This window comes from Aquila chrysaetos, chromosome 6, assembly GCF_900496995.4.
Source record: "Aquila chrysaetos chrysaetos chromosome 6, bAquChr1.4, whole genome shotgun sequence".
Classification (NCBI taxonomy): Eukaryota; Metazoa; Chordata; class Aves; order Accipitriformes; family Accipitridae; genus Aquila; species Aquila chrysaetos.
In genome coordinates, this window is record NC_044009.1 from 10,632,843 (window position 1) to 10,660,711 (window position 27,869).

Genomic DNA, 27,869 nt, shown 5'->3' on the forward strand with positions numbered 1-27,869 from the left:
TGATGTCCAAAACCATTTATTGAAATGAAAAGGCTAGAAAGTTCACATGAAACCGAAGCCAGACACACAGGAGGAGGGATGATGCTTTGTCAGGTTTCCTAAAGGGTTGCTGTATTTCTGATCTTTTGAACAGCCTCTTTGTTCCATTCCATAGGATGCTACTTTGGGAAGGTAAGAGGTTTTTTTCCTCCACTGGAGTGGCATAAAAATAAATCTGTCAACTCATGTTATATACAAACATATGGGCTGTATTTATTTTCTGTGGGAAAATATCACTCTATCAGTACTTAAAATTAAGTATCATTATACTTATTTTTTTATCTTACTGAAAACTTTTTTTTTTTTTACAGTAAATCTGAAATCTCCTTAGGTTAGGCAGCTCTACTACTTATCTGCAATCTTTTTAGGCACAGATGCAAGTTACGGCTTATACACCAACCTGCTCCTGCTATTTGGGAATGACCCCTGCTGCCCATCCAGGTACTTCAGACCCCATCACCCAGGAGAAAAACTTTTTATCAGCCAACCTGGGCACGTCACATACAGCAAAACCCAGGGTGTTCCCTACAGGAGCTCTAATCTGTATCCTAACAAATGGGAACACCAGGGACACAGGGAAACCTGGGGTGAGGAAGGACCAGTGCAACACAAGAACAGAAGTCAGGGTTCACTTTCTTTATAAAACAGGCAATACCTGTACAACGTGGTCACAGCCACAGGTGCCTGGCTGGGATGGCAGGAAATCTAATACCAGAGGTGAAAACTTTTCCTGTCTTTTTTTTTGGACACACAAGTCTTGCATCTGTGTTGGATCATGCATGTAATTGCAAAGCTTTGGTGAAGCTGGAGGATGTTAGCCATCAGAAACCCGCTTGTCCTTTGGGGCAAGGGCTGCCTTGCCCAGACATTGTCAGGGACTACTGAACCATGGGAGCCAAGTGACAGCCATGGAAACAGCCTGGGTTTCCAGAAGCCTGGCAAAACACACCAAAAAATGCACTCAGTTAACACCAGAACTGCAAAGACTAGCATGATGGAGAACTTGCTCCCTGGCTTCACGGCAAAGTGTGGGATTTGCCACACAAACATCACACCTTCAACACAGCAGCCTGGCTAGTAATAGAGAGCAATCCTTTTTTTGTTTCCAGAGCAGCAGTTCGTCTCCGAATGCCATTTAAAGACAGCAGCAACCATAAAAGGCCCAAACTTTTCAAAATTGACTCTCAGTACGATGTGCAGGCAGGATGGGCAGACACTCACCCCACTAGGGAAACAAGAGCAAGGAGGTTGGGTGGGTAGGATGAGAGACAGCAAGTGACAAATGTGCTCTGAGATCCTCCAACTGACCAAGAGCCACACAACTCTTGAACACCATGCGATAAAGACGAGGCTGCACGTGCTGGCTGACCCACATCACAGCCCAGCTTCTTCCTGTGCCCTGGGAAAATCTGCCCGCCAGCTCTCCTACCTGCTACTGCCCTACACAGGCCAGGGACACCTCCATGGGACCAGCACATGGAGCCTCGGCAGGAGCAGGACTGTGGGAAGTTGATGAAAAAAAAAAAGAAAGAAAAAAAAAGAAAAAAAACCCCAGCTGAGCCAAAGCAACCAACATCAAGGGCAATGGCAGGACATGTGTGGCAGGGGGAAGGTTTGTTATCTGCAACTTGAAGGAAGCTCCTTCCCCTGGGAATAGTCCTGCTTTGTCCATTCCAGTCTTTCTCTCCTAGAGACAGAAGTCACCGCTGGAGGCATGAGGGTGATCTGGCAGTGCTTCTGCCCGGGGGTGCGGCTGGCAGGGGGGAGCCAGGCTCCCCCCCAGCATCGGGTGGTCTCCAGAAAGTCCCATGGGAGAGCTGGGCAAAACACAGCTGCTTTCAGGCTAGAAGAAAAGAGAGAAAACAGTGTTGAGGCATTTTGCAGTGTTTTACTAGTACTGGTCGGGCTGATGCCCAGTGGAGGCTGGCAGGAGGGGGAGCAGGTCTGCTCCTGCTCTACCACCCCCGGTGGTACAGGGGGTTAGCAGTGACCCCATACACATCCCCACACTCTCCCCCAGGTCCTCTCTTGCAAATGCCAACCCGTCACTTCATTGACAAGAGGCTGAAAGCACACAGAGGGCAAGTGCATCCAACCTCTTCAGCTGGCACTAATTTTCACCTACTGACCTGCTATTTGACCTTTGCAAAGCCTGACCAGGTAATCACAGCCCTGCAGCTCACTCATGAAACCCATCTGTAAATCACAGGCACCTGGACTGCATCTGAAGCAAGCACCTGGGTCTTGCACCCTTGTTGCACTCCTCCTGGAAAGCCAAAAACATGCCAGCCACAAGAGGTGGCCACCAAGCTCAAGAGATGTGTCAGGGCTGTTCTTCACTGGTCCTACAAGCTCCCAAACCCCTAGGCCGGACTAGAATCAAGCTCTTCAACACAGCTAGAATGTGCCTGATGTATCGAGTTGGAGGAGATGGAGAATGGGAGGACCGAGGTGCAGGGTATGGCCTTCAGGAAGAAGCAGAAGATGCTTTATCAGCATCTGATGGCCCCAGAGGTTAACACAGAGATCCCTGTGAGACAGCAGGGCACCCTTCCAGTAGCAGATGTTATCTGGCACCGAGGAACAAGCTGCCCTGTGGACAGTAATCGCCAGGGCAGGGCTGGGTAAGCAGGGAGGCAGGACAGACCCGCCCTAGACATCTCACCCTGCCTAGTGGAGCCATGGGCTGGGGAAGCATCACTGCAGAGATAGGCTCCTCCAGGACCTAGACCAGCTCTCCATGCTACCAGCCCCAGCCCAGAAAGTCGATGGTCCTCACAGACATGCATGGCATCTGCATCAGGGAGAGGGGAAAGGGCCAGGCATCTTTCACTCCCTACGACCTCCCCAAGCAGCCCCAGTTTGGGGTGTTGGCCCCAATCCCAGAGGAGTCAGTTGCGAGGACAGCCCTGAAGGGCACTGTGACACAGATTCAATGCTGCAGACCTCACCTTGTGATGCCGGAGGGCTAGCAGCAGCCAGATGGGCTCTCAATAGGGGTTGTGCACAGGCTAGGGGACACTTCCATAAAGGAAAGACCTTACGGTACAGAAGATCTTCATCTCGCACATGCTTTCTACCACCCATCAAAGCTTACCAGTGCATGGTTGGAATTACTCCCTGTACAGAAATGGCAATTAAACAAACCATATGGAAATCAGACCCAGAGACAGCCACCTTCTAAAGGGAGAAACACACATTCTGTTCTTTTGCTCTTCAACCCTTGGTGCAAAGAAAAGCTCCTCAAGTCTTCCTTTCTGGCCATGCACCAGCTAGAGCAAATCGATACCTGTCTACCAACCAGACAGTGTGTGCCTCCCTGTGCTGAGACCCCCAGGAAATACCAGCACAGAAAATACTGAGCATGAGAGCAGAGAAAGGCCCTTACCCTGTGCCTGCTCTCCTGGCTCAGTGCAGAGGTGTACGTCCCATAGGGAGTCTCCAGCGGGCTGCCAATGCTCCCGAAGCACCCTGCAGCCGAGCTCGGAAAAGGGTGCTGGGGCATGGAGGGAACAGGGCTCAGCTGCTTCTCAGGAATAAGCTGGTATGAGGAGGGGGGGAAAAAACTGGGGTATGGAGCCATCTCTTCCTGGGACCCCCCACTGCCCACAGTTTCCATGCTGCAAAATCCATTCAGGTTAAAGTGTACCGTTGGTGTGCCAGGCCCTGGACCCAAGCAGCCCTGGTGCTGGGAGATCAAGTCTTGGCTGATGCTGTAAAAACCAGGCTGAGCTGGGGACCCCAGGAGTGGGGAAACATAGTCCTGCCATGGGCTGGAGCTGCTGCTGGGAAGGACGTGTGGAGCAGAGTCAGGGCTGTGGCCACACAACCCATTAACCAGCAAGTGACGGTGTTTCAGCTGGCTGGGTGGTCCCACACAGCCCTGGCATTGGCTGGGCAGGGAGAAGGACAGGTGAGCATCCTCTTGGGTGGGATGCATGGCTGGGAAGTCACCCTCCAGCTGCCGAGCCCTGGGTGGCACCTGTGGGCAGGGAGCTCCTGGGGGTAAGCTGGGCGCCTTGTCCCATGGGGTGCCCCGCGCCGGCTGGAGGAAGCGGAGCAGACCCTCCTCCCCGGCTGGCCTCCACTGCGAGCCATCGGACAGCTCTTCCTCCTTGGCTGGCTCCGGCAGCAGCAGAGTTGGCTGCCCCAGCACAGCATGGAGGGGCTGTTCCCACAGCGGAGCAGGGAGCTGGCCCGGGGCAACGCTGGGCTGCACCACGTGCTGGGGCAGGTACTGCGAGTCCTCATAATCTGCAGGGTCCTGGCACGTAGTGGTGTCTCCACATGGGCTCGGGGATGTACCTGGCAGGGGACAGACCTGTTGTCCTCCCTCGTGCTTGTTCACCAGAGTGGTGTGGATATAGGAGAGAATCTTGTTGCTGGTGAGGCAGTTATTCAGGAACTGGTTGTGGTCAGGGTCCATATTGACCATCACCATTTTCTCATCCAGCAGCAGGAGCTCCAGGTCCTCAGCGTTCAACCCCAGGCCCTCCAGCGCACTGAAGAGCTCGTTGTTGGAACACCTCTCATCACTCTTAATTGAGAGTGAGTCCAGGGTGGCCAAGAGAGGATCCTCCTGCTGCAAATCCACCAGCTCCTCTTTGAGCTGGTCCCCCCTTGAAGAAACAGGAGCAGCACCCATACTCCAGGCATCTCTTCCTGCATCCAGCAAGGACACATCTTTGAGTTGGTCCACAAAACTGCTGCTGAAGGAGTGGTTAGGTGCAGGAGCTGGATGGGAGGCATACACCGCCTTGTCCTGTCGCATCACAGCACCCAGCAGAGAACTTGGGTCAATACCATTCTTCTGGGATCGCACTCCATGGCTGTGGGAGATCTTCTTGGACTTGCTGGTTTTCCCTTTGCTCTGGAAAGGGTCAGGGAAGCCCGGGAGAGGGTAAGCGCTTTGGTATAAGAGCGCCTCTCCTGTAGCAAAGGTAAAGGGAAGATGCATGGACCGTTTCCGAAGGTGCTCTCCTCCTTCTTCATCTCTGCAGGGCAGGAAGAGGAGACTGCAGCTTGCATGTGCACAAACACACCCTGCAAAATGCTTCTGCAATGGATAATTGTGATTCCTGCAAGCCAAAGCCCCTTTGCTATGATCAGCATGCATGTACCAAGCAGAACCACACACATACACATATATGTATGCATTTACATACAAATACACACACACACATTTTTATATATACACACACATAAAAACACACATCTTCAGCATAACCAAGAGGATACTTAAAGTGCAAAGGGTAACAGAGCTCTGCCAGACAGAAGTCACACCTTTGCTCTGCTCATCTATGCTGCAGCCACCCCTTAGGACAGGGATGTCTGGCTGCTGCCATATGCCAGCCACATCTGAGGTCCTTGCTGTTCCTGCACCCACGTGTCCCTACAGCAGCTGGAGAGCGGCCACCAGTCTCCCCAGGGTAAGTCTGGACCAGTGCCCAGGATACCGGAGCGGGGATGCGAGGTGCAGGGCACTGCTCAGCATGCTCCCATACTTGCAGGGTGGCCTTGCAGAGGGGAATGTGGCTGAACAGCATCAAAGCACAGTATCCTATGGTTGCTCCTTTACAAGGCACAAGAAGCAATGACGAATCAAACATCCTACCCTGCTCAGGGCATCCCAGAGCCCACATGGATGGAAAAAGCCAGCCTGTCCCCATCCCAGCCTGGGCTGTACCCAGATAGCACTTACACAAGGGGTCTCTGTGTGACAATGATGTACTCGGGCTTGCCGTTCTTGTAGACGAGCCGCGCATTGGCCTGCACCCACTTCCAGCGATTCTCCTTCGTCAGCAAGCGGAAGACTGTCAGGCCGCTCTCACCCGTCTTCATCACTGCCGGGAGGAAGCACACATGCTGAGGGCTGTCAGCACATCACCAGCGGCAGGGCTGCCTCCGGTGATGCTGCTGTTTCCAGCTGGGATAAGCAGGTAGAGTCACAGCAGTAGCACGGCTGGCACACACAGGGGACACCATCCCAGCTAAATACCCCTCACTACACTCCACCCCAAGCTCCCTGCAGTGACAAAAGCATCACAGCAAAGCATAAAGCAAAGCATCCTATGGGAAAGAGCTGCCAGGCTCGACATGGCAGCCAACAGAGCTGCCCATAGTCCCAGCCCACTCATCAGCCTCAGAGGTGGGCACAAGCAACCAGAGAAGGGACTCTTACTCCTGACGTGGTTCTCGGCACAGTACAGCATGTCGGCAGCGTGGACGAACTGGTAGCCAGTGCCACACATCCGCAGCTCTGCCTCGGTGTAGCCCAAAACGATCTTCCCCCTGTGGGAGACCGAGAATGCACGCAGCTCAGAGGCAGAGCCAGGGTGGGACATCACCCAGGCAGAGTATGGAATGGCACGCTGGAAGTTTGCAGTGTCACCCCTCAAATCAGCTCTGCTGCTTACTTGGCATCGCACGCCAAGGGGGTGAAGTCCAGCTTGTGCTTCGTCCTGAAGATCATGTTCTTGGTTCGGATCTGCAGGATGGACGGGGGCTGCAAGGGGGTGGAGATAGCGAAGAGAGCCAGCTGGGGTGGCAGTGCAGACCCATCTTCAGACCTTTTGTTCTGCCCATGAAGGAATTTCAGCCTGCCTTGAAGGTTTAAAGCCTGGGAAGAGAAGAAAAGTTCAGTGTCACACAGAAAATTGGATGGAGAGAGAAGAGAGGGAGGAAAGCTGCACAAAAAGCAAGCCATCTCGCTGCAGACTTGATGCAAGCAATTCCTCATGACTTGACCCTTGCGACTCCAGTGCTCCCCACTAAAATAAGATGGAGGATCAAAGGGATGCTACACTGAGCTCCCTGCAGCAGCAGCTCACTGCTTTCTCCCCCTGCAGCCACTCACTGCCGTCCCAGGGCTCAGACACACAGCGGCTGCAGGACCGAGCACATGCTGCAGTTGCATCAGAGCATCGCATAAAATGCAAAGCAGCTCGTGCATTAACTGAGCTATATCACAGGCCCATCAGGGATCATAGTATTTCATCTAAACAAGGGGCAGTCAGGAGTCTTTGTGTTGAGTTTCCAGACTAAAGTGGGATGAGAAGGAGAAACAGGATTGTTACACCTGTGATTATGAAGAACCCCATTAACTTGCAGCAGAGAGGAGGAAGGATGAACGCAACCTACTTGGTCTTAAAGACATGCCTTTAACACAAAATCCTAGCAGAACGTGTGAAGGAAAAGCACTTTTGTTTAAGATCCAGCATCTCTGAGAGGAGAGGAACAAAACCCACACAGAGAGGTTGTAGGTACAGACCAAACCTATGAAAAATAGCAGAAATATCTCCTTGTTGAGACAGGCAAGTGCTGCACACGGCAGAAAGGAGCACTGGGTCTTTCAAGGCCAACTTTTATGCTTCAGCAGTGGCACGAACCCCTGGGGGTGAGCCTGCACCCCTCCTGCTGTGGAGGTCACAGCGTGGGTCTGTACTCACCAGGAAGCCGGAGGAATTATCCAGGAGGCAGCGAAAACGGCACACAAAGCTCCTTTCCAGAAAGGAGGAGTTTTCTGGGGGCAGCTGATCCGGCTTGTAGGCGACAGCAGAAGAGCTGAGACTCTTCCCCACTGTGGGAGAGAGCGACTAAGAGAGGAGCAAGCAAAGATCCCCCCCAGCAAGGGTTGGAGGTCCCTAGAAAAGGCTGGAGGTCCCCAGCATCAGGCACTGCAGCAGTTTGCAGAGTACAGCAACAGAAACTTGGGGAAAGCCACAATGTTTGGATGAAGCCATGGCTTGAGCCACAAGGACGCAAGCCCCATGCATGCGGTGGCAGGGAGCTGGGCTCCCCGGCATAAGTGGGGAGCTACACATCTCATGCCAACCAGGATGCCTGGCTCCCAGCCTGCGTTTACCTTCTGGAGAAGGCTCCCCCTCTGGAGCGTGGGGTGGGTTGAGGGCCCAGTGGAGGTTGCGTCTGAATTCCTGCTGGTCCTCAGTGTGGATCAGCTCAAAGACACTCTGGTGCATGACATCCGTCTAGAGGAAAAAAGCAATGCGTGAGTTCTGCAGCTTGTCCCCAGGCGCCAGTTTTCACGTCCCACCTGGAAACAGCCTGTCACAGCCCGAACTGGCCATATCTTAGCCAATTTCCCTGGTGCTCAACTAGGTCCCTGGCTGAATGAGGTTGGACACCTTCCACCAGAGCTGATGCTGGTGGGAACAGACAGCACATCTGGCTCTAAGGACCCCTTGCCCATGTTGGGCCAGACCTCCCCCCCATCCTAAAAAGCCACTAGCATCAGCAATACAGCTCCCCCTCCGACACGCTCGTCCCTGTAGCATGGTGTCCTTCAAAATCCTAGTGCTGACTTATGGGATGAGATGAAAACATGGGTTTGGGAACAAAACAGTAGCAAAGCCACCCCATTCCTACACTGTTCCCAAGAGAACAAGGCATCTGCTCCAGGACTTGCTCCCTCTGCCAAGGTGGACAATCCTCATCTATCCCAGATTTTGGGGAAAGCCACCTGTGTGGGGGCAACACCAAATCACAGTAACTAAAGGACTGTAGGTAAGTCGCACTTCTCTGTAAATCTGACCTAGTGCCTTCCAGGTTACCTGGGTGCCCAGATAACCACAAAGCACTGCAGCCTTATGGGATTTACCAGGGGTCACCCAGAGGAGCGAGTGCCCAAAGGCAGGGAACCCCAGACATCTCACCATGGCATTACATAACTGGGCCTTGAACTTCATAGCCTGTCAGTGTGGCTGGTGGAAAGCATCTGTGGGGTAGTAAAGTTGCTTTGATACCTCCCAATGACCATGTCTGGCAACATGAGTTCCAAATTCACAAGACCAAGGAAAAGCCCCATGTAGGCCCCCAAGACCCTGTGATCCCTGCAGAGCTTCCTCCCTACAGGGAACTTGGGGCTATTCACCACCAAGGAAAAATCTACTCTGCAAACCCACCACAGCAAGACAGAGGTGTTCCACCAACCTGGTGAAATCCAAGATAGTCCTGAATTGTATGCGAGGAGTAAAATATCAGTCCTTCCGATGTCACCACCAGCACAAAGCCATTGAGTGCCTAGGGGAGAGGGGAGATCAGCAGGTACACACCACGCTCACATCACCCTTTTCTAGCAGGACGGTGAGTTCCATTCTGCTTGGACACTAGTCACCCAAGTCCTGGCTGGTCCCAGCTAGCAGGCAGCTGAGCCACTCCCCCACCAAGAGAAAGGTGTAGGGCAGGAGACAAAGCACAGGAAGCCCTGGAAGGAAAGAAAACCCTTCCCAATGGCATCTCACTGTCATAACACTGGGTACTGCCCTGGCTCTCACCAAATCCTCCAGTGCACTGTTCAAGCAGCTTCTTGGTTTCATACCCTTTCTGCAGGACAGGAACAGCACCAGAGACCTCCATCCTTGCAATTGCCTCTATGCACGTACCTTGCCATGGTGCCAGAGAACATGCACCTAAAAAAACAGGTTTTCGCAGACCTGATGAATCTGCTTTACCTATCAGAGGTCAAGGCCTGCAGCTCATTCTCAGATTTTCCTCCACTCTGCCTTGCTTGAGTAAACCTCACCAACTGAAGGCTGGCTGGAGGAAAATGGGGATCAATATCAGCAGAGCTGTGCTCACCGAGAAAACAGACGGTACCTTCTGCTGGGTTTCTCTGAGGTCATGTAGCTCTTCCATGCAGCTGCCCAAGCGTATCCTAATCCAAACTGATGGAAAACTTTGCTTCCATCCTGGAAGCGTTCACTCAGACTCAGACTTGGACATTTATACTCATCCTATGTGAAGAGCAAATAAAAATCTCAGAACTCTTTGCAGAACGAAACCGGACACCATCAGGAACTGGTCCATTCTGATATTCTGGCGGAAACAAGCCTTTCTGACAACCTTGAATCAGAACAGCATTTCATGTCGGCTGCATTTAATGTTGACCCGCATCTACCTGGGTGGCTCCGCTCATGTAGTTCCCATCATCCCCACAGCCCAGGAGGGTCTTGGCAGCCATGTGTGGCTTAGAATAGCGTGAGGCTGGAAAGGCTGGGGGATGTTCAATGGAGAGCAAACCCACCGCAGATCACTGAGTGCTGCCAGCCTTGGCTGGGCACTCCCTGCTGCTGCCTGGCCCATGTGGATGGGGATACTCCTGTTGGTTTGGGAGAAACCTGCCCAGCTCCTGGCCTTGTTTGCATCCCTCCTGTCCACCCCAGGTGCAAGAAGAGAGGCCTGGAGAAGGACCATGGCCACGTTAGCCACAAGACGCTCCCAGCCACGCTCCTCTTCCTCTGGAGCTCGATCTCTGTGTGGTGTACAGATTTACACAATGCTAACAGCCCGTCCTGGAGCACGTGCTCGTTCATGCATGCCCTCCATCCAAACAGGCTGAACGCTGTGCTCGGTTTTCACAAAATAAATACTCAAGCTGCTTCACCCGTGCAGGTTTGAAGCACTAAGCCTTCCCCACAGAAAATAGCAAATGCAGCCATCAATCTGAAGTTTCCGATGCATTTTTAATGTTACACAACTTACATATTTTACAGTTCACTGACCCTTCCATCCTCTCCTCGAGCTCCAGGACTGCAAAGTCATCGTCCAAGGGAGCACTGCATTTCCCAGCAGGAATGGGCTGAGCTGCTCAGAGCCTCCGTCTTCCTCAAGAGGGGCTCACTCCCACCAGCCTAACAAATTTGGGAAGGAATTTGGGTGTTTTCTCTGAGCCAGCAGCCCCAGGGCTGGCAGGACAGGACACAGGAGAAGGGACCAGGGTGCTGGCTGCTAGTGTTCTTTGCACCTGGAGGTCCGTGAAGATTAGAAGTTGCAGAGGAGCTTTCCTACCAGTTTGGGAGTGCAGCTGCTGTCCCAGGAGCCCTGGCTTTTCATCCCTGCTCTCTGGCACCCAGCAGGAGCTGATACACGAAAGAACATTGCTAACACAGGCACTGGTAGGATCCAGGGGAGCACCCCTAAGTGCTGTAGCCATGCAAGCACTGCACCAACCTTTGCCAACCATGGGGAGCAAGCCTTGGTGGCACAGACCCCAGTGCTTTGAAGACCTTGTCATCACCTTGCCAGGGCTGGGAGCAGGCCCACAGGAGTCTCCCCTTGACCCCGAGTGGTAGGCAACACTCTGCGACTCAGTTTCCCCAGCTCTGACATGATCCTGATAGACTTCCAGTCAACACCTGCAAGCCCATGGTGCTGCCTAAGAGCAAAAAGGCCACGAAAACCCAAGAAAATCACCAGTTTAGCTCCCCAGAAGCCGAACAGCTTTCACTGCCATGACAGAACCACCTGGCCACCCCTCCCTGGGGGCAACAGGACACTCCTGCCAGCTCAAAGCAGGAGCCTTCTAGAAGGCAGGGGTCCTCCTGCAGCATGCACCCCAGAAGCCCTATGGCTGTCCAGAGCCAAAACCATCCTGTACCACTAACCTGAGGCAGGGAAGCCACAGTAGCCAGCCCTGGCCTGCTTCCACCGCTTCGTAATGTATAGACATCAGGATTAATTAGGGTCTAGCGTGTAGTCTCAGCCAAGTCCAGCTATTGTTGCTGCCAACTCCTGTTTCATTGTCCAGGTCGGTGTTTCTCCCCCCTCTCCTTCCCTTTATTCTGGGCACAAACACTCTCTCTATTTACTGGGGTTGATCTCAGTGTGTGGGAATCTGCTGCAGAGGTTAATTAGTGCTGCCAAATGCACTTTAACCCTTTGAGGAGCTTCGGAGGCATTGCTCTGCCGCAGCGGGAGCAAGCAACATCTTTCAGCACTCTGTCCTTCCCCAACTGCACTGACCAGCAGGCAGATTTAATACCCTGCAGCCAGCAATGTGTACTTGCAGCACTGTGCACCTGGGCAGAGGTGGTCCACGCAGTTCTCAGCCTTGCTAAGGCCTTGGCCCCTTTAGAGGGATTTTCTTGCTTAACTTCAGTTTAAGATACCTTCCTCTGCTGAGCTTGCTGCTGGAGAGAGCCTTGGTGGAAAAGGACAGACCAAAAAATGTAAGGCTGGAAAATTAGAGGAGGGGAAGGGAAGAATCAGGGTGGACCAAGAGACGAGACAAAGGAAGTTTGGACATCAAAGGTGACAGATCAGGTGGAAGTAGTTTTATAAACATGTAGGAGCATTTCCTTGGGGCACAGAGGCAAGTTCTGGGCCCCTGCCACATCCAGCATCACACAGAGGGATACCTGGGAGAGCCAAATCTAAACCCAGAGCTTTTAACACCCAGCTTTGTACCTCTAAAAGGGTGGAATCAAACTCTGGGAGGAGCTGATGAGCAGGACATCAATCCCCAGCAAGCCCTGCTGAGCACGGTTTTGTTACATGCACAGTAGAAAAGCCTCAGGGTTTTGGTTATTAACCAGCCTGGCTTTAGCATTTCTCTCACTAGACACTGAGATCCTGGCTCCCCAACTCTCAAGCAAGACAGTAATTATACTTACTGCTGAGCGAGCTTTTGGATCGGAGCTGGGGCTGACCAGCATGCTCACCCTGCTCTGGATGACAGCCAGGCAGGGCACAGCGCTGCAGCCTGTGCCTGGGTGCCAGGCAGGGAGGGAAGGGGAGACCTGTGTCCTCACAGGACCTCGCGCTGCTGGAGCCTGACCTCTTCCTATTCACCGTGCACAGTTTGTAGACAGAAGGTCACCTCCTGGCGTCTCTGAATAAACCATGGAAGCAGCAGGCTCAGCCCAACCATGCCGCAGCATCACCAGCGTTGCCTCCAGCATCACCAAAGGAGCCAACTATATGCCTCTCGCAGAGCTCCCAGGATAAATCCACGTACCCTGTGTATATGGGCTGAGCATATGGCCCATCAGCACCTATCTATGTACTCAGTGTCATGCAACACTGCCGGAAAATCAGGGAAGACTTCCACGACATTTTCTTCCCTGTTTTCACCAGTGTTTGGACACCATACCCGAGTTGGGACCAGTGTGCCTATGCTGAAAACCACACTCAAAACATCTTGCTGTGCTTGGCTCCCAAGTTACACCTATGGCCCATTTAGAAGAGGTCAGAGAAGCAGAAGAGCTGAATCTCTGTGCTCAGAAATTCAGCCCTGCTTCCACCAAGATGGATGGTTTCTTACACACAGACAATTTACAGATGGCAATTTTCTCCAGGAAGGATGGGAAAAGGAGGGAAGAAGCAACATAGTTTCTGCCCCAAGGACCTGAAGAGGTCTTAAACCTCTGCTCAGTCAGAAGCATCATGAGCTACACCACGTGAAATCACTGCTTCACCAAAACATCCTGCAATCAATAACAAAACAGCCTGCTCTTTGGGTAAAATTCAAAGGAGCTGGAAAGGGGACAAGACAAAAATCCTTTGAAGGCATCTGCCAGGGAGAGGTGTCCAGCAAGGAGCACTAACCTGCAGAAGCAGCTCACCCTCCGGTACCGCTGCCGAGTCCATAGCTGGTCCATTGTCGCAGTCTTCGTCCCTCTCCGCTTCTTTGGCACCATGATTCTTTAGAGCAACTGCACAAAGCAAAGGGAAGGGACTGTTGTGTGCTGCAGTAATGCATGCAAGCCACCGCCACGAACGTCCAAAATGTGGACCTGGCTGCAAAGGTAGACAATGCTGTGCCAGGGGAAGCTGTGATGTAGTCAGCTCTTTCCTCCACCCCTCAAAAGAGTTGATTTTAACAGGACATTTCGCCCCCGCCCAATACCCTCAACTTCCCCCCGCCCTGTCCTTTAACGACCTACAAGTAAAGAACAGTTAAAGCCAGGGATCATTAAAGCAGATAGGCATCAGCAGAACACCTATCAGGTCCTGTGTTTACCAGCGGTTACCTGCAACCAGTAGCACAAAAGGACATGTTTAGTGAGTTCACCAGCTGGAAATCTGTCTTTTCATTTAGCAATAGAAACCATGGAGGTCGCCAGTCCCAATCCGGACACAGAGTTAATGCCTCACACCACTACTTGCAAACAGCAAGGGCTAGGCCTTGGTGCCACACCATGCACACCCCGCTGGCTCTCGGAGCATGGCAGCAGCTCTGCTCTTGCTGGGGAAGTCACTGCACCCAACATTTCTTTGTGATGCTGAACTAGAACGGATCAGCTCATGCATGCCCTGACTTTGCAAAGGACAGCGGACCAACAGCAGCAAAAGTCTGCTCTACTCAAAAGGCATTGCAGCAAACCCCACTCTTCCAGGATAAGGAACATGCCATTTTGAAGGGTACAATCCAGATAGCCCAGTCAACGATGTCTCGTTACAGTTCAGCAACATAGCGGGTTTATTCAATCAAATTAAGGCAAGCCACAGCTCACAGTGGGAGAAAAACAACATGGAAAAACACACACATGAATACAAACACAGACACCCGAGATCACAGGCAAACTAATAGTGATCGATGCACAATAAATACAGATGAGGAAATTCGTCGCTCAGTTTAACTGAAAGATGTGTCTGTAAATTTTGTACTATACTCCCCGAGAGAACGAATCCTGGGGGTAATTTAGGGTGGATAATATTTAAAGAGTAAGATGACAACAAGCCTGTGCACAGCAGGCCTGTCCAAGAGACAGTGGAGACTGCAGCAAAGCCAGGAAGCTTCTTGCAAGCACCGTGAGGACAAAGGATGGCATTTGGCTGCTGATACACCAGTACCTGGGAGGAAAGGTGCAAGGCACCAGCAGTAGCTACCACTGCAGCCTGCCTGGTGCACTCCCTTGCTCCTGCTCAGAGAGAGCAAAAGCTCTTTTGAATTTGCCTTTCCCAGCTCCTGTGCTACATGTGCCAAGGAGCTGCCACGCTCAGACGCAACAAGAGCATCAAGTGGACCCTGGAAGTAATTCAACACCCCATAAAGCTGTCAGCGGGAGCAAAGACGCGAGCCGAGACAGAGCAGCAAGTCAGAAGGCACAAGGCACCAGCCACCAGCGCGTAAATGAAACCAGGCTCTGTAATGCTCGGCCCTGTGATTTGCCAAAGCAGCTGCTGAAACTTAGCTCTTCCATCCACGTGGAGCAGATCCTGAAGGACCTCAGCACCTACATTGCAGAAGCTCGCAGGTGAGCAGCTTCCCAGCTGCTGCGAAAGGTGGATGCTCCAGATGCATCTCTGAGCCTCCCAGGACCACGAAGTCTGAAGCTGAACCCAGCAGCGCCCGTGTTCACAGGGCAGCCACAAGCAGAGGGACTGGTTTGGCCTCCAACGTGCAGTCCCCCCATCTATCAGCATTTCTCTGCTGGGAAGGCAAGCACATAAGCAAAGCCCCCCCCCACCTTCCACTGCCAGGGCTCACCTTCCATCCCAAATTCCTCTGCATCCTCAGCGGGCATTTGCCAAGCATTGGCTTGCAGGTGGGTGGAAACAAGGAAGGATGCTGTCTGGAGAGCCTCACCAGTACGCATGTAAGGCTTTGGGGACAAAATGTTCTTCCACCAGACACAGGACCATCCCAAAGATCGACTCTGCTCCACAACCAAATGCAAAGCATTTCCCAGTTCTAATATTGCTTTTAATTAAAAGAAAAACACCTGATATGGCAGCAAACCCCCTGCTTCTGGGAGGTCTAGGAAATTCTTCTTGGGCTCAGCCTGCATAGATTATTTCAGGACCTGTTTGAACACCGGGATTAAGGTTACGGCACGTGTTTGTACAACAGCAGGTCACTCCCGAGCACGCACACGCTGCCGCGTCCCAACTGCTCCCCTACCCTGAACGCCGTCCTGCTGAGAGCACTGCTGCCCCGGGAAGGGACTGCCCGGGGTCCCCGGCCTGGGTCAGAGCCCAACAAGCCTGCGCAAGGTCCCAGGCACGGGTAGGCCATCGGGCAGAGCAGCGTGCAAGCACGGCGGCCGCAACACCCAGGCAGGGTCCTGTGGTGTGGATGGAGCAGGTTTCTGGCAGCGCCCTTCCAGCAACTTGCTTTTCTGATTCCTGGGAGAAAAATGTAGGAGCTATGAATTATTAAAGATCTTCAGTCCTCCTCTGCTAGCTCCCAGACTGCTGCACTGGAGGTGCGAGACAAAAATAAACCTGAATGATAGAAGAGCAGCTAAAGGGTGCTGCCCTCTACTCAGAGCTCTGGTTTAATGGTTTGATATTTCCCCGCAAAAGGAAAACTTGATCACAACCGCTGCCTAAAAATAGACTTTGCTATCAGCATCTGGGCTGCTCCTAAGCTGCGGGGCCAGAGGAAACACAAGTTAAAATCAGAGGATGGCCCGCTGTCCTCCATCCAGATGCCTGCCACCAAATCCAGCCTACTCCTGCAAACAGGATCGAACCACCGGGGCTGAGGGGCTGCTATCACATAAATCAGAATCCCCGTGGGGGTTTTCCCATGACCTTCAACAAACAGCGCATTTTCCATCCAAGCCACCTAAGGAACCCCAAAGATGACCTGCTCTTGGCTGCGGACATCTAAGTCTGGCCTCCCTCCTGGTGTCCCCTGGCTTTGTCTCTCCATAAATAGCCCCGCGCAGCCCCTTGGGTCAGCAATTCAGCAGAACTGTCGCAGCGCATCAGCCTGACAGAGCGGAGACGAGCCGGAGAGCCGCTGCAGCATCCTCCCCGCCTGCCCGGCTACCCCGGGGAAAGGCAAGGCAGGAACGGGGCAAGCTCAGCACCAGGGGAAATGTGGCCTTCCCAACATGGCACTTGCCTTCACGTTGGACAGGGAGATAGGGTGCAGTCTTCACCCTCACTGTGTAACTGGGGACAGGAATTTGCAGGGGGGAAGAAAAAAAAAAAAAAGAGAGAGAAGTGGCTTTTCCTGGGCTCCCTCACTTCAGCCACAGCATCACCTTTGCCACTGCCAGCTGTGGAAGGAGGAAGGTGAGGAGAGAGAAGTTGGCAAGGCTTGCACATTTTTCCTGTTATTTCTTCAAAGGAAAAAAAAAAAAAAAAAAAAAAGCTTCTGCCAGGACCCTCAGGCTATTTTGCCACAAAAAGCCTTTTAGCCCAGAGGAAGAAAAATCTCTCCCTGCCTGGCCCCATCTCTGAGGAACGAGCTTCCTGCCCCCATCTCCCTCCCCACAAGAGGAGGATGCTTTCTGCACCATGGTGGTCCTCTCGCACAGGTGCCCACGTCGCTCACCAGGTCTCTGCTGCCTGGCCCTGTGCTGTCACCCCCCAGGAGCAGGAGGGCTGGGGGGCCAACAGGGGTGGGTTTCCTCCCTCCAACTCCAGGACAGCGCTTCCCGCAGCGCCCAGCCTGGGAAGCTGTTTCACGTGATGCTGAAGGGACACCTCGCCGCCTACCAGGTTTGCCAGTGAACTCCTGAACCTGCCAGGGCTTTGCAGACCTGAGAAACCTCTGCACCAACAAGCGGGTATTAACATTTTTGAGAGGATATCTCCCAGCCCCCTTCCCTCCACATGGCAAAACCTCCAAGTGGGAGCAGAATTTCACATCAGCCGCTGACTGTGAAGGAGGAAAAGGAGACGACTCAGTCCCACACCCACTCCAGGCACTGATGCAGGAAAAGCGGCAGAAGGAAACCCAACTGCTTCATGGCTCTTCAAGAGCAGCGAGGGGTCATGTCTCCCCACCACTGCTGGTGTCATTTAAAGTAGGGGAGAAAACACTGAACCCAGCTGCAAGTGATGGTGGGGACATCTGCATAGCAATTATTAGCGTGAGCAGGTCTTGGCAGGGGAGAGAGAAGAGGAGTTTTCGTAATGGTGCTCCCTGCAAGCATTCTGCTGTAGGGCTCAATGCCCTAGTGTGTATTGGTCACTCTATGGGGAAGAAGAGATTGGCTGATTTATTTATTAATGAAATTGCCTTCTATCCACCTCTTTCTTTGTGTCATTTGTGCCAATACCCTGAAAAGCAGGTCTCCCACTCACGTGGGAATAAAAACTTTACTGTGAGTTACCTCCATATCTTCCTTTCCCACTCACCTCTCCAGCTCCAAGATACCAACGGGCAGAGGGACCTGCAGCTCTGCTGCTTGGTACACACACCCTCACATTAAATAACCCCTCAAAATTGTTTTCCTGCACTTTATTGCAATGAAGAAACAAAATATTGGAAATTTAGAAAAAAAGCTCTTCAGGTTTCTTTTGAATAAACTGATGTTGTTTCATTTTTTAATAAAGAAGGGTCATTTAAACAGAAAAGTGGTTTCCCCCCAGTCAGAATGCTATTTTCCTTTTAAAATAACTAACTAACTAACTAACTAAAGGGGTTCCCCCACCATAAGAAAAAGGTTTTGCTGATGAGCTCACATGGGTTCCATGTAGGAGGCAGGCAACGCCTGCCACAACCCGCTGGCAGCACAGGAGCAGGTGAGTTCCCTTCCCTACCACAGCAGCCCCAGGTCACCCATATCAGACATTACCCATCTCCCTCCTCCCTTGGTTTGGGAGAGTCTCCTCCTGCTAACAATAACTTGCATTGCCCAGTGGCACTGCTGGGGAGATCCTCCAAAATATGCCACATCCACCCACGAGAGCAAGTGTGTCCACCCAAAAAAGCCAAGGAAGATCCCAGCTCCCTCCCTCTATCATGACACATGAATTCTGCAACACTCCAGTGAAACCAGCATAAGAGCTTTCATTTCCACTGGTGGGAACCCAGCAGGTGACACAGCCATGGCTCAGGAGGAGTGTGCAATGCAGAGAACAACGGTGTGGTGCTAAGGGAGAAAAATTTGGCCCAAATGCCTTCCTGAGTGACATGCTTAAACCAGTGGAAACCTAAATTGATGTTGTGAAGGCAGGCAAAGCACCGCAACCTCCTCTCTGGCTTCTCCAACAGCATCTACACTGTCAACATGCCAAATCTGATCATTGCTCTGTCATTTAATCCACATGTTTCACAGCAAGCTTACATGTCTCCAACTATTTTAGAAGCAAAGAACAGGAACACGCACTTAGTAAAGTATATCCTATTCTGGGATTTTTTTTTTCCTTGTTGAGCATGAACTGGGCTCTTCCTAGCCAATGCAAAATTATTACACTTCCACACATATGGAAGACTCGCAGGATGTAGCCAGCAGCTCCTTTGATATAGAGTGTTTGAAATGCGTTAGAAGGAAAGAGCATCACAGAAATAGCGAGAGAAGCAGGCAGAGTTTGCTGAAACTGGGCAGCAGAGCCGTCTCCTCCCTGGTTTGCTGAACCATCAGTTCGTTTCTCACCACTGAGCTGTATGGAGCTCGTTTTCTAGCAACTGGCAAATACTTCTTGAGTTTCCCTTCATAATGGATACAATGGTTTTACTTATCATTTCATAATATCTGCCACAGCTTCCCATTGACACAAATTTCATTAAATAGATTAATTATTTATCCCTTGCCTGAATGGTGCGGATACACCACCTTCCGTGAACATGTGTGGTGAATAATGGATGTCCTGTTAAAAGATCTAATTGCACTTCCAAAAGCAAGGAGGCCTTGACTACATGTAGTTTTCTGTTGCGTCACCAAAGGCATGTGGATCTCAAAGGGAGAAGCACGTGCAGAGGTTTAAACAAGGACAAAGATGACAAGGACCTGCCAGGCTTTTCCTTCTTCTTGCAGCAGAATAGCTGTTTGAACCCTCCTGCTCCCACCACTGGTCCCCCAGGAGCTTTAGGTGTGCATCATCCCAGCCCAAAACCTTAACCTGGAGTTTCTTGCCAGCTCTGCTCCCGTGCTTGTGTTTGAAGGAGCCTTGAAAGACCCCAGTTGCTTGTAGGAAGAGGAGCAGGCAGCCACCAACAGCCCAGCGGAGACCCCAGGGACCTCTGACAGCTTCCTACCAGCTACCCTCATGAGAGCCAGGGAGAAATACTTGGCAAGGAAAGCATGCAGCAGGAAAACTGCCTACCTAAGGGAAGTCACAAGACTTTCCCAGCTTAAATTGCTCTTCCAAGGCCAGCTTATTACCTAGGCAATTAAGAGATCAGGGTGATCACAGGACTAGGCTTTGTTTTCTTAAACCATCCCTTAGGCTTTATTGCTACAGCTGTCTGCAGTATGTGGCCAAACAGCTCATAAGGTGGGAGAGCAGATGAAGTGAACAAACGAGCAACCTTAGTCATCTCTAAACAACCGCACATCAATAAACACAAGTCCCAGTCTCATGCCCTCACCCCTAAGCAGAGGTTTCAGGGGCACAGTTATATGGTCTATAATAACTATGTAATTTAAAGTGCTTTTCCAGTCTAACCCGACTGCCAGGGAGCAGCTTAGGCACTTTTTGGGCCATCACAGCTCTGGCAATCACTGTCTGCATTCGTACCATAGTTTAAAGGGTTAGGCTCAGCCCTGAGGCTGCACATTGATCCTACAGATGCCACCTAAAATTTTAAGAGAACTCCAGGAAAACCCCCAACCCTCAACACCTGCAGGAGAGTTATTTTTTTAAAAACACGTGGGAGAGGCAAACTGCTTAGGTTTTGGATACACGACACTAACCTTCCATATAAAACATACCATGCATAGCTCAAAACCACATACAGCCCAAAATGAAGGCTACATCTACCCTCTGATCCATGATGACAGACTGTGCTGCTGATAATCCGTCTTGATCCAAAAATTTCTAATGCCACAATACATGCCAGGGTATTTGCCTCCTCTCCTCCCAGTCAGCGATGCATCTGAGCTGCCCAGAGGCTGTGCCTTGGCTGCTGGCAAGCCCAGCTCTCCAGGTAGGATGCTGCACACAGGCAGAGGTGCACCTACATCTCCAAGGAGCCCCATTTTGAAGCACAGTTAGCCCATTTCTGGCTTGCAGCAAGGCTCAGCAGCAGGGTTCCAACATGCACCTCTTGGCACCACTGACCGAGCTTTTCTTATCCCTCTTCCTACAGTTTATAAACCCTACACTTGATTCAAAGCCTCGAGATAAATCCCATGAAATGAAGGCTGCAGGTCAATTGCTGAACATCGGTGCCAGAGCAACCAGCTCAAGCCAAATGAGCAAACGGCAGCGTACCAGGCAGTGTGCCACCCGGTGCTGCCTCCTCCCTGGGAACAGCTGGAAAAGCCATGCTGCGTTGTAGCTCTCCGAAACAGCACAAGCCCGTGAAAGCCCAACTGAGATCAGTTCAGGTGACAGCAGAATCCTGGCAAAGCCCCAGTGTGCAGGCACCTGGGAACAGAGCCACGCGGGCACAGGTCTGTGACAGGCACAGGACCCCCTGGGGACACTGAGCTAGCCCCCAAGGGCAAGTGAATGCCCAAGGGCCAGGCTTGCTGTACGATGAGAACCGCAGCTTGGATGACCTTCCCAGCACACTGCAGAAACAAACGGTTGAGAGATACTTCTCCAAACTGAGCCCTTGCCCGTTTTGAGGTCTGCCAATTGATGTCCCAACAGGCGTTTAAGCGGACCAGGCAACACAGAAGTTATCCGACAGCCACACAACAAAGTGCCTTTGAGGCATCTTCCTTTTTTGCTAACAAATCACCAGGCAGGGTGAGACCTAGTGAAAAACTTTCCCCTGGAGCATCTTCCCTTCTTCTCTCCCCCTTTCCAGAAGGCAAGGGAAGCAGAAGAAACGGGGACCCCCCCAAAAGCCAGCAGCATTTGCTGGGCCCTGGCATCAAGAGGAGGAATGGGGAGGGATTAGAGGGGAGCAGCCCGCCAGGCACCGCCAAGCTAAGCTGCCATCACTCATCTGGTATGACATGCTGTGCAGACCCCGGCAGGATGGCAGGAGAGAGGCTGCTCGGCAGCTTGGCTTTGCTGCACCACTCCAAGGACGGTCCTCAGCATCAGAGGGGAGAGAAGAGGGGGCTCAGGGGAGAGGCAGACCACCGCGCCTGGCTCCTCTGGGCAGCGGCAGCCCTGCAGCATGCTCCCACCTCTACTGAGCCATGTGCACTGGAAGAGCCTCTTGCAGAGCAGGGAGGAAGATTAAGATGGTGAATGAGAATAAAAAATATTTGTCTCACCAAGGGGGAATAAAGAAAGAAGACATTTGGGGGGACTGTTGTAGAAGGAAAGAGACCTGGATAGGAAAGGAGAAGATAGAAGTCAGCTTGCACTGACATTTGGATAGGACCCTCGATTTGGAAGCCAATTTCAGCTTCTTTCGGTCCTCCTGCTCCAGGCTAACAGTGCTGGGTTCAGGTCAGCACCGCTTTACTCAGCAGGATGGGATGTGGCAAGGGCAGGGCTGGGATCCTCACTGGAGTCCACCTCCCTGGTGGGACATCTCAAGTCCTCCCACATGGCCCTGCTCTCCCACCTAAGTTCACCTCCGTCATGGTAAGCAGCATTCCCATGGACAGAAAGTATTTGTATACACTTTCAGCTGCAAAGCCAGGCAACAGGGTAAAAGAAAGGCACCTGGGCATCACGCAGAGGACAGCAGTGCTGCTCCATCCCAAGAGAAGTCTCTTCCACCCCACCACGGATCAAACCTGGCACGCTGGGGTGTGCTTGCTGGTGGCACAGCTGGCTCCCCACCATCCTTGTCGGCCCTGCGCTGGGCCACAGGAAAATCTGCTGTCCCAGGGTGGGCACTCTGCAATCCCAGTCACTTCTCTGCTCTATGTCCTGGGTGCCAGAGTGTCCTTCTGATTGTCAAAATCAGAGAGAACCTCGTGTCTGACATCAGGACGCCTGTCCACACAACTTGCAGCCCAACACTTGTCTAAACAATCTTATATCATTATTGCTATACAAGGCAAAAAGCAGTGCTCCTGCCAGGAGCAGACCATGGCCAAGAGCCATCATGGCCCAGAATCCTCCTTCCCCAGAGATGCTCTGCTGGTTTTGGCTGGGATAGAGTTAATTTTCTTCACAGTAGCTAGTATGGGGCTGTGTTTTGGATTTGTGCTGAAAGCAGTGTTGATAATACAAAGATGGTTTCGTTATCGCTGAGCAGTGCTTAGACAGCATCAAGGCCATTTCTGCTTCTCACCCCACCCCACCAGTGAGTGGGCTGAGGGTGCACAAGAGGTTGGGAGGGGACACAGCCGGGACAGCTGACCCCAAAGGGATATCCCACACCATATGACATCATGCTCAGCATATAAAGCTGGGGGAAGAAGGAGGAAGGGGGGACATTTAGATTTATGACATTTGTTTTCCCAAGTCACCGTTACGTGTGATGGAGCCCTGCTTTCCTGGAGATGGCTGAACCCCTGCCTGCTGATGGGAAGTGGTAAATGAATTCCTTGTTTTGCTTTGCTTGTGCACGCAGCTTTTGCTTTCCCTATTAAACTGTCTTTATCTCAGCCCACGAGTTTTCTCACTTTTACCCTTCCGATTATCTCCCCCATCTCACCAGAGGGGAGTGAGCGAGTGGCTGCATGGGGCTTAGTTGCCGGCTGGGGTTAAACCATGACAGACGCTGAACACACATGGCAACTAAACTGCTTCCCACTTTGTTAAACTGGAAAGATTTGCCAGACCGTGAAAAAGGAACAGAATTAATAGACAAACACACACATGGATGCTCTTGTCCTTTGGAATTCCAAAGACCTGCAGAAGCCCACCACCTGGCATCAGGGGTTTCACAGCAGAGACACCCAACCCAGTACTCAGCACGTCAGCCTAAGAAAATGTTTGTTTACATGAATAATCCTTCTTAACAAAGACAATGTTTGATAATCTCTAAACCACTCCAGAGATTAAACAACAAAACACTGAGCAGCCTTAAATCCTCTGATTTCTGTCACCTAACTTCAGTAGTGGTCCCAGAGAGGCAGAAAGGGAGCAGGGACAGTTTCACTTGGGGCCATATAAAATATAAAAATCGTCATGCATAAAGGAAAAACATATCTTTTTAAAAATCAAACACCTCCTGCAATACCTCCCCAAACCAACGTTCAAAACTCCACCATTCAGATAAAAGCACGCACAGATGCTTCTTGCACGCCATATCTCAGCTATCACCAACAGCCAAATAGCAGGTTTGCTTCCACCGCACAGCTCAGTCAATCCACCCTGACCTGTGCAGATCAGCCTCTGCAATGTACACACAAGTACGTGTTTAACAAGGGCTGTGAAGCCTGCTCTGCATTTTGAAGAATTTATCATGTGGCCAGAAGGTGATCGGGAGCCCGAAACAAAACAAGAGAAGCTCCCAGAGACTTTACCAGGGACCAAGATCTAGAACCCAGCTGCTTTTAATCACTTGAGCCCATATAAACTTCCCTATACATCAGCTATGCATAAATCAAGATGCTGAAATAAAATTTAAAAATAATTAATTTTCAAATAGCCAGGAGAAGGAGACATACAAAAAATTATTTAAGATGGGGGCTGGAAAAACAGCAGCTGGCACAAATCTGCTGGGTGAATTGCTGTCAGTGATCGTTGGCACCAGCTGAGACCTGCTCCAGGAGGACATGCTGCAAAGATGGTTCTCCTCACAAGGCATGGCAGCACACCCGAACTTCTGCCCTTGCTTTTCCTTGTTCCTCTTTCAGGGAGCGCTCAAGCAGGGACATACTTGAGCGAGGGAGAAGCCAGCTCCTTCTTCCTCCCCCGTCAATATCAGGGTTCGCACTGCCTGTTTCTGAGCTGCCTTCCGACAGCTCTGGGATGGGCTGGCTGCTCTCAATAAACAAAAAAAAGACCCCAAACTCCTTGCGTTTTCTGATCTGATCTCACACAGGGCTTGCCAGCATTCAGCAGCTAAAACAGCCTCCTCGGGATCCCGTTTCACGTATCCAAGGATGCTGAGAGGGAGTCGGAGCATGCAAGCTCAGCCGGCTCAGCAGCAGGCAGGCAGACCCTGGCTGCCCCTCCTAACCCTGTTCTCTAACAGACCAAGGGGGACAAAAAACCCTAAACATCCAGATGACCAAAAAGAAGAAGGGCAAGGAAAGAATAAGCAGAGTATTTTGAACAGCAGCCTTCCAAAGTTGAACTTTATTTCAGCTCCAGCACAGCCTGTCAGAGAGCAACATCACTCTGGCATTCACACTGAAAGGGACTAAAGTAAATTAAAATAATTTGATTTTGTAGATGGGCTTGCCCAGAGCTCCTTTTAAATTTTTTTTTTTTTTTTTTAAAGCTGCAGAAGAGACTCAAGGAAGTCTGCAATCACCATTTGCATCTAAAAGGATGAGGCTTTCCTCCTTCCCTCCCACACCTGAATTACTGTGACCTGCCTTAAACCAGAGGCAGGTACCTCAGACTTACTCATGTGCTCAGCAGTTGGGGGAAGTTGGCACCACAAAATCAAACCAGATATAATGACAGAAAAGAAAAAAAGAAAAAAAAGAGAGAGAATCTCAGAATGGGATTTCCCAGTTTCTCGCAATGCAAAACCAAAGTAACCCACCGTGTCAGGGATGCAGGAATGCCAAACCCCAGGACACACAGAATGCCAAACCCCAGGACACACAGCCCTAGCAGGACACTCGCTGGGCAGGGGAACAGTCCCCACCGGAGTCATCCTGTGCTCGCTGTTCCCCAGCCAAGCTTGCATGGTGTCCGGGCACAACCACCCTGGAAAGGACGACAACCCCCAAAGCAACTCCTAGTGTGACACTTTGCAACAAGACCAGCCATTTCAAACCCGCCGTTTTAAGGAATCGCTACTACCCCTCTGTTTTATAAATTCTTTAAGCAGTGAACTTTAAATTATTAATGTTTCAGGGGATGAGCGAGGCCCGCACTGCGCCATGGACTCCCACCCCATGCAAGAACAAACGTGCATTAGAAACACCAGCACCATGCTGGTCTTCCTCTGCTTCAGAGCATCGTTGCAGACGATGGGATTGGGGCAACACGTTGAGCATTGCAAAGGCTGATGCAGCAAAGCTCCTTAGCAGGGCAAAAATAGTGCAGAAAACACAGCCGATACAGTCAAACAAACAAATTGACCTGATGCTGCAAGGCAAAGAACTCCTCTCCAAGGCCATTCATTTTTCATTTCCCCCCACTTGCCAATCCTACAAGCAGGGTTTAAAAGAGAATGGAAAAGGGAGAGAAAAAAAAAAAGGGGGGCATTCAATGATTTGGAGTTAAAAAGAGAAATCATGGTGTTTCTGAGGTCATATGCAGCATTCTCAAGCCACTGCTATTTCACCAGGGCTACCTAAATATCCTCCTGTGGTCTCCTATTAATTACAACAATTATAGCCCAGTGGAATACAGGCGTGTCTTTAACACGGTCTGTTTTAAAAGGTTCCCAAATAAACTGTAACCACATCACAGGTAATTGTTATTCATTGTCAGCACACTGAGTATTTCACTATTCTATTATAATGAGAAAAAAAAAAAAGTCACTTGCATCGTGAAACTTTCCAGCGGGGCTGCACAACGCACCACCACCCTCGCAGCTCTGCCTGCCAAAGCCTCAGCCCGGGCTCACGCTGAAACCCTTCAGCCTAAACCTCAATTTTGTACTTCAGCAGAACCCACAAACAAAATCAACTTCATCTGCCCGCATCCCTCTAATTCCAACTAAGCGGGAGCTCTGCTTTTGCCCAGGCGCGATGCATCCCGAAGCCTTTGCAGTTTGGGATTGCAAAGCAAGAAAATCCGGTGTTAGAAAGGGGGGGGAAGCACTCTTAGGGGGAAAAAAAAGAAAAAAAAGGGGTGGGAAAAAGCACTTTGGGGGGGGGGGAGGGGAGAAAAAACAGAGGGATGCTCCGGCCGGCGATGCCCCTTACCGCTGAAGAAGCTCTTGGCGCGGAGGTAGCCGGCGCTGAGCCGCAGGACCGACAGCTTGTCCAGCCCGGCCACCACCTCCTCGGGGAAGGGCAGCAGCCCCGCCAGCCGCTCCAGCTCCCAGTTCAGCCGCTCCCGGTGCCTTTTGGAGGGGTTGGAGGTGCCGCCTTCGGCCGGCCCCGGCCGCACCCTGCCGGGCAGAGCCGCGTTACCGGGCGCCGGTCCTTGTCACGCCGTGTCCCCCCTCCCTCCCTTCCTCCCCGGGACCCTTCCCCTCGCCCCCCACTCACGCCCGGGGCACTGGCTTCCTCCGCTTGCGACCCGCGTACATGGCCGGGCCGGAGCCGGAGCCGGAGCCGGAGCCGGAGCTCAGCGCGTCCCGGGGCGGGAGCGGTCCCCGCAGAGCCCCGCGCGGGCCGCGGCCTCCGCCGCGAAACCCTCAGCCTCCCCGCAGGGAGATGGAGCGGGAGCGGTCCCGCCTCCCTCCGCCCCCGCCCCGGGAGAGGAGGGGCTGGGGGGGCGGAGGGGGGATGTGAGGTCTGAAGGGGGAGCGGGAGGTGAGGCGGCGGAGTGGGGGTGATGACCCGTGGATGGGGGCAAGGGGGAATGTGGAGGAATACGGGTGGATGGGGGTGAGGATGGGGGCGAGCAGGGGACAACGGGTGGATGGGGTTAAGGCAGAATATGGGGGCGATGCTGGGTGGCTGGGAGTGAGGGGGATGGGGTTAGGGGGAATATGGGGGGATGACGGGTGGATGGGGATGAGTGGCGATGCAGGGGGGCTGAAGAGGGATTGGAAGGTGAGGGGGGATGGGGGAACAATGGACGGGAGCGAAGGGGAGATGGGATATGGGGACAATGATGAGTGGATGGGAGGGAGATGGGGGTTTGGGGGCAATGACAGGTGGGTGGGGTGAGTTGGGATGTGGGGGGCTGAAGGGGGATTGGGAGGTGAGGGGGGATGTGGGGGTGATGAGGTCTGGATGGGGGATGAGGGGGAGTAGGGCGACGAGGGGAGGAAATGGGGCAGCAAGCCCCACTACCCACATGGGTGAGGGGTGCGAGCACTTGTGTCCCTACAGTCACGTTGGCATGCCAGAGTGACCATCAGCACGACCATGTGCATGTCAACGTGTGTGCCACTGCAAGAGCATGTGTCCACATCAGGGCGCGTGTGAGTCTGTGTACTAGCGTGCACGGCAGTGGCACCCAGGAAGCTGTGCGCGCCTGTCGGCATCGAGAGCATAACCGTGCCTGTGAGCCCACCGCTGCACAGGGCGGTCAGGGGGTGCAGCCGGGGGACACCGTCACACCCCTGCCGCTGCACA

General features: G+C 52.2%; 1 protein-coding gene across 3 annotated transcripts; it reads right to left on the bottom strand.

The window, feature by feature from the left end:
- LOC115343183 (aryl hydrocarbon receptor-like) lies at positions 1-27,008 on the bottom strand. 3 transcript variants are annotated; one of them, XM_030018813.2, is made up of 11 exons: positions 26,832-27,008; positions 26,544-26,731; positions 13,384-13,490; positions 8,989-9,078; positions 7,904-8,027; positions 7,488-7,618; positions 6,456-6,658; positions 6,221-6,330; positions 5,741-5,882; positions 3,428-5,033; positions 1-1,882 (listed from the first exon to the last, which is right to left on the bottom strand). In XM_030018813.2, exons 1-11 carry the CDS (start codon positions 26,870-26,872, stop codon positions 1,727-1,729), a joined length of 2,898 nt encoding a protein of 965 aa, XP_029874673.1. In that variant the 5' UTR covers positions 26,873-27,008; the 3' UTR covers positions 1-1,726. The 3 variants fall into 3 exon arrangements, with proteins under 3 accessions (XP_029874673.1, XP_029874674.1, XP_029874672.2); XM_030018814.2 differs by having other exon boundaries at positions 26,871-26,996; XM_030018812.2 differs by lacking the exons at positions 26,544-26,731; positions 26,832-27,008 and adding an exon at positions 25,066-25,690.
- Between the last annotated feature and the right edge of the window lie 861 nt (positions 27,009-27,869).

Coding starts and splice junctions, on each gene's coding strand:
- LOC115343183 (XM_030018812.2), bottom strand. CDS start 25,354: ATGCAAGCTTGGCTGGGGAACAGCGAGCACAGGATGACTCCGGTGGGG. Junction 9,079..13,383: donor AGGGTGAGCTGCTTCTGCAG/GTTAGTGCTCCT, acceptor CCTCTCCCCTAG/GCACTCAATGGCTTTGTGCT. Junction 6,659..7,487: donor ATAATTCCTCCGGCTTCCTG/GTGAGTACAGAC, acceptor TTCTCTTCCCAG/GCTTTAAACCTTCAAGGCAG.